This window comes from Oculina patagonica, chromosome 7, assembly GCF_052425735.1.
Source record: "Oculina patagonica isolate OP01 chromosome 7, crgOcupat, whole genome shotgun sequence".
Taxonomy (NCBI): Eukaryota; Metazoa; Cnidaria; class Anthozoa; order Scleractinia; family Oculinidae; genus Oculina; species Oculina patagonica.
The window spans coordinates 13,925,657-13,935,660 of record NC_135764.1 but is presented as its reverse complement, the minus strand read 5'-3'; the positions used below and the strand labels follow the sequence as shown (position 1 = coordinate 13,935,660).

At 39.8% G+C, this 10,004-nt stretch overlaps 1 protein-coding gene across 1 annotated transcript; it reads left to right on the top strand.

Moving 5' to 3' along the window:
• Positions 1–4,210: 4,210 nt before the first annotated feature.
• LOC144661230 (uncharacterized) lies at positions 4,211–6,084 on the top strand. Its single transcript, XM_078521925.1, has 2 exons — positions 4,211–5,180; positions 5,236–6,084. The coding sequence occupies exon 1, from the start codon at positions 4,240–4,242 to the stop codon at positions 4,792–4,794; it is 555 nt and encodes a 184-aa protein (XP_078378051.1). The 5' UTR covers positions 4,211–4,239; the 3' UTR covers positions 4,795–5,180; positions 5,236–6,084.
• Positions 6,085–10,004: the final 3,920 nt, after the last annotated feature.

Below are 10,004 nucleotides of genomic sequence, written 5' to 3'. Positions count from 1 at the left end.
TTCAAGTCTCATACTGGCCGGTTTTTCTGGATCTGAAAGAAAAATAGGCTTTAATCTACGTTGTGGTATTTCAACACAAGGGCCCAAAATCGTCATTTTCAGTCGCTCATGTAGCATGTTCCCGTACGATTATTTTGGACCTGGAGAAAAACTTAGGATCAATCCTCGTGATTGCGGATTTCCAAAAAGACCCAAACTGTAGATTTCAAGTCTCAAACTGGCCGGTTTTGCTCAATCAGGAGTGAAAATAACCTTTTATCCACGTGTTGCTATTTCAACACAAGGGCCCAAAATCGTCATTTTAAGGCGATGATGTAGCATGTTCCCGTACGATTATTAGGGAGCTGGAGAGAAACTTAGGATCAATCCTAGTGATGGCGGTTTACCAAAAAGACCCAAACTGTAGATTTCAAGTCTCAAACTGGCCGGTTTTTCTGGATCTGAAATAAAAATAGGCTTTAATCCACGTTGTGTTATTTCAACACAAGTGCCCAAAATCGTCATTTTTAGTAGCTCATTTCGCACTTTCCTGTACGATTATTTTGGAGCAGGAGAGAAAATTAGGAGGAATCCACGTGATGGCAGACTTTCAAAAAGACCTAAATTGTTGATTTCAAGTCTCAAACTGGCCGGTTTTGTTGTATCATGAGTGAAACTAACTTGTAATCTACGTGGTGGTATGTTTACACAAGGGCCAAAAATCGTCAATTTTAGTCGCTCATGTAGCATGTTCCCGTACGATTATTTTGGACATGGAGAGAAACTTAGGATCAATCCACGTAATGGCGAATTTCCAAAAAGACCCAAACTGTAGATTTCAAGTCTCATACTGGCCTTTTTTTCTGGATCTGAAAGAAAAATAGGCTTTAATATACGTTGTGGTATTTCAACACAAGGGCCCACAATCGTCATTTTCAGTCGCTCATGTAGCATGTTCCCGTACGATTATTTTGGACCTGGAGAGAAACTTAGGATCAATCCTCGTGATGGCGGATTTCCAAAAAGACCCAAGCTATAGATTACAAGTCTGAAACTGGCTGGTTTTTCTGGATCTGAAATAAAAATAGGCTTTAATCCGCGTGGTGGTATTTAAAAATCGTCATTTTCAGTCGCTCATGTAGCATGTTCCCGTACGATGATTTTGGAGCTGGAGAGAAACTTAGGATCAATCCTCGTGATGGTGGATTTCCAAAAAGACCCAAGCTATAGATTACAGGTCTCAAACTGGCTCGTTTTTCTGGATCTGAAATAAAAAGAGGCTTTAATCAGCGTGGTGGTATTTCAACACATAGGCCCAAAATCGTCATTTTCAGTAGCTCATATAGTATTTTTTTGACGATTATTTTGGACCAAGAGAGACGATTAGGAGGAATCCACGTGATGGCGGATTTCCAAAAAGACCCAAACTGTAGATTTTAAGTCTCAAACTGGCCGGTTTTTCTGGATCTAAAATAAAAATAGGCTTTAATCCACGTGGTGCTATTTCAACACAAGGGCCCAAAATCGTCATTTTCAGTAGCTTATATAGCATTTCCTGTACGATTATTTTAAAGCTGGAGAGAAACTTAGGATCAATCCTGGTGATGGCGGATTTCCAAAAAGACCCAAACTGTAGATTTCAAGTCTCAAACTGGCCGGTTTTTCTGGATCTAAAATAAAAATAGGCTTTAATCCACGTTGTGGTATTTCAACACAAGGGCCCAAAATCGTCATATTCAGTAGCTCATATAGTATTTTTTTGTACTATTATTTTGGACCAAGACAGAAGATTAGGAGGAATCCACGCGATGGCGGAATTTCAAAAAGAACCAAACTGTAGATTGTAAGTAAAACAAGTAAACAAGCCGGTTTTGCTGAATCAGGAGTGAAAATAACCTTTAATCCACGTGTTGCTATTTCAACACAAGGGCCTAAAATCGTCATTTTCAGTCGCTCATGTAGCATGTTCCCGTACGATTAGTTTAGACCTGGAGAGAAACTTAGGATCAATCCTCGTGATGGCAGATTTCCAAAAAGACCCAAGCTATAGATTTCAAGTCTCAAACTGGCCGGTTTTTCTGGATCTGAAATAAAAATAGGCTTTAATCCACGTTGTGTTATTTCAGCACAAGGGCCCAAAATCGTCATATTCAGTAGCTTATAGAGAATTTTCTGTACTATTATTTTCGACCAAGAGAGAAGATTAGGAGGAATCCACGTGCTGGCGGATTTTCAAAAATACTCAAACTGTAGATTCCAAGTCTTAAACTGGCCGATTTTGCTGAATCAGGAGTGAAAATAACCTTTAATCCACGTGGTGCTATTTCAACACAAGGGCCCGAAATCGTCATTTTTAGTAGCTTATATAGCATTTCTCGTACGATTATTTTGGAACTGGAGAGAAACTTAGGAGCAATCCTTGTGATGGCGGATTTCCAAAAAGACCCAAACTGTAGATTTCAAGTCTCAAACTGGCCGGTTTTTCTGGATCTAAAATAAAATAACCTTTAGTCCACGTAGTGCTATTTCAAGACAACTGCCCAAAATTGTCATTTTTAGTGGCTCATGAAGCACTTTCCCGTACGATTACTTTGGAGCTGGAGAGAAACTTAGGATCAATCCTCGTGATGGCAGATTTCCAAAAAGACCCAAACTGTAAATTTCAAGTCTCAAACTGGCCGGTTTTGCTGAATCAGGAGTGACAATAACCTTTAATCCACGTGGTGGTATGTTTACACAAGGGCCAATAATCGTCATTTTCAGTAGCTTATATATAGTATTTTTTTGTACAATTATTTTGGACCAATAGAGAAGATTAGGAAAAATCCACGTGATGGCAGATTTCCAAAAAGACCCAAACTGTAGATTTCAAGTCTCAAACTGGCCGGTTTTTCTTGATCTAAAATAAAAACAGGCTTTAATCCACGTTGTGTTATTGCAACACAAGAGCCCAAAATCGTCATTTTCAGTAGCTTATATAGTTTTTTTTTGTACGATTTTTTTGGACCAAGAGAGAAGATTAGGAGTAATCCACGTGATGGCGGATTTCCAAAAAGACCCAAACTGTAGATTTCAAGTCTCAAACTGGCCGCTTTTGCTGAATCAGGAGTGACACTAACCTTTAATCCACCTGGTGGTATTTCAACACAAGGGCCTAAAATCGTTATTTTCAGTCGCTCATGTAGCATGTTCCCGTACGATTATTTTGGACCTGGACAGAAACTTAGGATCATTCTTCGTGATGGCGAATTTTTCAAAAAAAAAAAAACTGTAGACTTCAGGTCTCAAACTGGCCGGTTTGCTGAATCAGGAGTGAAAATAACCTTTAATCCACGTGGTGGTATGTTTACACAAGTGCCCAAAATTGTCATTTTCAGTGGCTCATGAAGCACTTTCCCGTACGATTATTTTGGAGCTGGAGAGAAACTTAGGATCAATCCTCGTGATGGGGGATTTCCAAAAAGACACAAACTGTAGATATCAGGTCTCAAACTGGCCGGTTTTGCTGAATCAGGAGTGAAAATAAGCTTTAATCCACGTGGTGGTATGTTTACACAAGGGCCAATAATCGTCATTTTCAGTCGCTCGTGTAGCATGTTCCCGTACGATTATTTTGGACCTGGCGAGAAACTTAGGATCAATCCTCGTAATGGCAGATTTCCAAAATGACCCAAACTGTAGATTTCAAGTCTCAAACTGGCCGGTTTTGCTGGATCTGAAATAAAAATAGGCTTTAGCCTACGTTGTGGGATTTTAACACAAGTGCCGAAAATTGTCATTTTCAGTGGCTCATGAAGCACTTTCCCGTACGATTATTTTTGAGCTTGAGAGAAACTTAGGATCAATCGTCGTGATGGCGGATTTCCAAAACAAAAATGTAGATTTCAAGTCTCAAACTGGCCGGTTTTTCTGGATCTAAAATAAAAATAACCTTTTTTCCACGTGGTGCTATGTCAACACAGGGGCCCAAAATCGTCATTTTCAGAAGCTCATATAGTATTTTTTTTTTTGTACGATTATTTTGGACCAAGAGAGAAGATTAGGAGGAATACACGTGATGGCGGATTTCCAAAAAGACCCAAACTGTAGATTTCAAGTCTCAAGCTGGCCGGTTTTGCTGAATCAGGAGTGGAAATAACCTTTAATCCACGTGGTGGTATGTTTACGCAAGGGTCAATAATCGTCATTTTCAGTCGCTTATATAGCATGTTCCCGTGCGATTGGTACGTATGGTATTTGCCGCATTTCCCGATCAAAAGGATGGATAAAACGACATCGAAAGTACGAATTGTGTTTGACTGTCGCGTTAAATGCAATGGAACTTCCCTTAATGTTATGATCCATGCAGGACCAAAATTACAGCAAGATCTGTTTAACGTCCCTGTCCGTTTCAGTCGAAACCCAGTTAGTATCACATGTGACATTAAAGAAATGTATCTCCAGACAGAGATTGATGAACAGGACCGTTCCCACTTTCGACTGTTCTGGAGAGACCTTGACCCCAACCGAGAGCCGGACGTATTCGAGTTTAGCCGTGTAGTCTTTGGAAAGAACTCTGCGCCTATGGAGTTGCTGTTTGTTGCGCATGAGAACGCCCGAAGAAACCAAGACCGATATCCCCCTGCCGCTGAGACGGTCCTTAAGTCAACCTACATGGACGATTCTATTGACAGTGTTGAGAATGATGACGAGGGAGTGGAGCTGTACCAACAGTTGAAAGCTCTATGGGGAGTTGCCAACAAGCAAAATGGGTCTTTAACTGACCGAAAGTCATTTAAGCGATTCCGACAGAGGAGCGCGCTACGGAGATCGTGATTAACAGCGGCCAAGACCCGAACGAAGACACTGGGTATTTCGTAGAACAGCACCGAAGACGTGTTTACAGTTACCGCTTCTCCACTCGCCCCGGAATTTCAGACAACAAAGCGAAACGTCCTGCGTAAAGTAGCAACGATTTTTGACCCGCTCGGCTTTGTCTGCCCGTACGTTATTGTTGCGAAAGCCCTACTCCAGGAGTTATGGATGCGAGGCTACGACTGAGACAACGAAGTGCAAGATGAAATAGCAGACAAAATTGGTGCTTGGTTCGAGCAGTTAAAAAGTCTGAGAGAGGTGAAGGTTCCCCGATGTCTACGAAGCCTGTCAAGTCGACGCACATTGTGACATTTGTTGACGCCTCTCAGCAAGCTTATGGTGCAGCCGTTAATCTCCGCTGTGAATATCATAATGATGCCGTCACCAGTCGCCTGATTACAGCTAAGAGTAAAGTGGCACCGCTGACCCCAATGACAGTGCCGAGACTGGAACTCATGGGCGCGATTTTTGGCCTTCGCTTAACACAGTCCTTGCTGACGGTTTTACAGGCACCGATGCAGAGAGTGACTTTTTACTCTAACAGTACAGATGTTCTATGATGGATTCGAGGGCGTGGCAAAGACTTCCGACCGTTCATAACCAACCGCATTGGTGAAATACAGGTGTGCACTGAACCGTCACAGTGGCAGCATGTCTCTACCGACGAGAATCCAGCCGATTTGTGCATAAGAGGAGCCACACCTTCAGAGTTAGCCGAGTGTTCCTTGTGGTGGAATGGCCCTGACTGGCTAACAAAGGATTTCAGTGAGTGGTCAAAGATGCAAGTCCCGAACAGGCCTACCGAAATGCCAAAGATGAAAACCTCGAAAAGGAAAGAGGACACGAATGCCAGTGTAACCCTTGTGACGTATAACCTTCAGAAAGAAGCCGCACCGAAACAGAACAACACACGTGAATTGTGGAGACTTGAACCAAAACGGTTTTCCAGTTGGGTACGACTGGCTCAAGTACACGCAAGAAAAGGAAGAGTGCTGCACAACATGCGCAATAGAGATAACAGAAATGCAAACATGGAACTGTCGCCTGAAGAAATAAAGGATGCTGAAGAGGAGATTGTGCGCTTAACACAGCGCGAAGCATTCCGCGACGAGTACACAGCTTTGAGCTCAAGGAAACCGATACCAAAAAAGTCAGTTGATCAAGCTTAACCCGTGTTTAGACGAAGATGGAGTCATCCGGTGTGACGGTCGATTAAAGTTTGCAGACTTCCTTCCATACGACACCAGATTTCCAATCATTTTGCCTCGTGGACACTGGGTGACAAAACTAATCGTAAAGCATTATCACGAGAGAGGAAACCATGCCGCTGGAGTAAACTTCACTCTTTGTCAATTGAATGAGAGATTTTGGATCATCGCCGCATGTGAAGAGATCCGCGAGTGGGATCAAAAATGTTATGAATGTAAGATAAGACGAAACAAGCCAGCTTGTCAGATTATGGCGCCTCTATCGAAAACAAGACTTCGCTTCAGCTTCAGGCCCTTCGCCCAAAGAGCCGTAGATTTTGCAGGCCCTCTGTACACTGTTCAAGGACGCGGAAAACCACGACAGAAAAAGTGGCTGTGCCTTTTCACTTGCTTGGGGGTTGGATACCGACACGTTCTTAAATGCCTTTTCCCGCTTTACCAATCGCCGTGGAGTTCCGAGTGAGGTGATAAGCGACAGAGGCTCGAATTTCGTGGGTGCAGTGGGCGAGTTGAAGAAACTAGTCAGCCAGAGAGACCGGCAACAACTTCAGAGTAGGACAGCCGAACTTGGAATCACATGGAGATGCAATCCACCAGCGGCCCCACATTTTGGAGGAGCACACGAAGTTATGGTGAAAACTGCCAAGAAAGCCATTTATGCCGTTGTAAGTGACCGCGATGCGACCGACGAGGAGCTGATTACTGTGTTTGCTGGGGCGGAGTCGCTACTTAATTCCCGTCTGTGACTTATCAGAGCTCGGATCCGCGAGACAACGTTCCATTGACCCCTTACTATTTTTTGCATGGCCAAATGGGAGGACAGTTCGCACCTGAGTCTATTGAAACCACAACGTTTTATCCACGTCAACGATGGCGAAAGGTTCACGATATCATTTCACGAGTGTGGAGGAGATGGCTCAAAGATTGTGTTCCTGCCGAACAGCCGACCGAAGTGGACTTCGGAATTTCGAGACCTTAAAGTTGGAGATGTTGTTATCGTGGTTCAGCCAGATACTCCAAGAGGACGTAGGCCACTAGGGCGAATTGTTGAAGTGTACCCTGGACGTGATGGCCATGCCCGTGTAGCTAAAGTCGCCTGTGGAGTTAGGACTGTCGTGAGACCGAATAAAAACCTGATTCCGCTTGGAATAGATTAGATGTTAGTCAACTGTTAGAAACACACCAGGACTGCCAGTAGTATAGGAGTTGGGGGCACGAGATCATAAAAAATTTTTGATCTCTCGCATCCCCAACTCCATATACTACTCACAATACTGGATTCAAAAAAATGGATTCAAATATTGGATTCAATTCTCAGAACCAATTCTTAGAACCAATTCTCAGAATCAAAAATAGAATCAAAAATAGAATCAAACATGGAATCAAAAATGGAATCAAAAATGAAATCAAAAATAGAATCAAAAATGAAACCAAACCTCGAAGCCAAACTGAAAACCAAAATGGAATCAAGTTTGAAAACCAAGCCTGTAAAACCAAGGTTGTAAAACCAAGCCTAACTCAACCCTAGGTTCAAAATAAAAAAAAACTTCTTATACTCTTTTTTAAACTTTTTTTATACTGCGTTCGAATGGGATTGTCTTATATGGGTCCACTTGCTACCTAGACTGTACTCTTTTTCACATTGCTCACAAAACCATCGTGTATTTCGCATATAACGGGCTTTTGTGCGCCTTATAGCTTTCATTTTGTCTTCTTTGGTAAACCATCTCTGGTATCGGCCATTAATAATATTATCATTCCAAAACATCAATTGTTATATATTAATAACACAATATATTAATTTCTTATATCATTAATAGTGCGTCTGGAAAAATCAGTCATATTCTTAAGAAAATAATAATGCATTATAATATATATTATGAAATTTGTATTACTCGGACATGTCGACCATGGAAAATCGACTTTAGCTGGCCGATTATTGGTTAATTCAAATACTATCGATGAGCAAACTATTAACAAGGTTAAAAACCAAGCTAAAAAACTAGGGATGGTAAGTTGGTGGCTGGCGCACTTAATGGATATTGATCAAAACGAACAAAAAAAGGGCAAGACTTATGAATGGAATAAAGCTCAATTTGAGTATCAAGATAAAACATATACAGTTTTTGACGTGCCTGGTCATAAATCTTTAGTAAAAGAAATGATAAGTGGAATATTATTAGCGAATATCGCGGTATTGATTTTATCTGTTAGGAAGGGTGAGTATCAGGCTGGGCTATCGGGTCAAACACTAGAACATACTATGATTGCTCGGGGAATGGGGATTAGTTCATTGATTGTTTGTGTTAATAAAATGGACACAATAGATTGGGATATAAACGAGTTTAACACGGTTAAAAGTGATTTTAGTGAAAAAATTAAAAAGTTTCGTTTTAAACATGTGATTTTTGTTCCAATATCTGCTTATTATGATTTAAATATATTCACACGATATGATAACAAATTAGCTGAATGTAGCCTGATAGATGCTCTTAATAGCATTAATATAGTACCTCACAAGACAAAGCTGATAAAACCTATTAATAATGAGATTCAGGGTCGATTTTTATTTTATGATATCCCAAGCATAATAACAATGGGTTTTCAATGTAAAATGCATACAAGTGACAAATTATATAATGTTGAAATTGTTAAAATAAATAACGGGAAATTTTCCTTTGTAACTCAAAAGAATTCACAGGGAAGAATTATTAATGTCATTTTGAAACTGAACACTAATGATATAATAGATGCAAATGTTGTTTTGAGAGATGGAAATAAAACACTTTGTATTGGAATATTAAAATGAAAATTATTGTTTGATATTATAATGCCCGTATGCATAACTGGTTATACCATCGTCAAGTATATATCTTTTGTCATCAAAACAACTGAGTGATACTTTATTGATTTCATAGCTTCCGAGTTGATGATTTTGACTCTTGATGGTTTTCATTTTATGATGCATTTGCTTGTTGTCGAATAATGTTTGCTTATAGTTTTCATGTGTGATATCTTTTTTGATAACGTATTTTTTAATACCCTTAGCTGTCTTTCCTACTTGTTTGTCGTCTTTCATATAGCTATACATCTTAGATCGTAAGCCGACAAATTCACATATTGGAATAAAAGAAGCTTCGTCTTTGAATTTACCTACAATTTTTTTATTTGTTTTATCATAAAACTGAGAGCTTTCAGGATAGCTACTAGTATCGAATTTTTCTTTGTCATTCCAAAAGTCTTGGTATACATCTTCAGCCTGAATTTCATAAGTTAAACTGTCTGTATCTGTAAATAGTAGCTTAGCTCTGTTATCATATTTCTTTTTAATATAGTTATAATGAAAATCATACATCAGTGTTTTGCTTAGATCTAAGATACACATACCCACATATGCCGGCCTGTTTAAAGTAAGTGTTTCTTTGATCTTATGCACAGCTACGAGGTCTTCATTGAATATTTTGCTACTTACATAAGTTGGTTTACTTGTTAGCTTTAATAGCTTCTTTGTATTAGTTACTAATCTAACATCGACTCGCTTTCTCAAATTTTCCATGGTTTTACCGAATACTGAATTATTCATTAATTTAAAGAAGTCTTTTTCAAAATTATTGGAAGCATCCTTTCGTTTTTTAGTATTGAAATCGATATATTGTTTTAGCCAAGGAGATTGGTCGAACTCTAATACTCTATGGACTTTGATTAATTTCAAGCCGAGATCTAGGTATAATTGAAGGTTTCTGTAATGTGTTATATATTTATGCTTGTTATTCAAGGTAGGTATCAGTTTATGAACTAATCCTGTTGATATATTGTATTTGGTTGCAATGTTTTTGCAATAATCTGATAGCATATCTTTGGTCACCTTAACTTTTTCTGCACCCAATGGGTAGTCATTATGATGATTATGCAACTCCTTGGGATATTCAAGATCAACCTCCAGTATCAAGCCTTTTTTACTGT

Coding starts and splice junctions, on each gene's coding strand:
- LOC144661230 (XM_078521925.1), top strand. CDS start 4,240: ATGGATAAAACGACATCGAAAGTACGAATTGTGTTTGACTGTCGCGTT.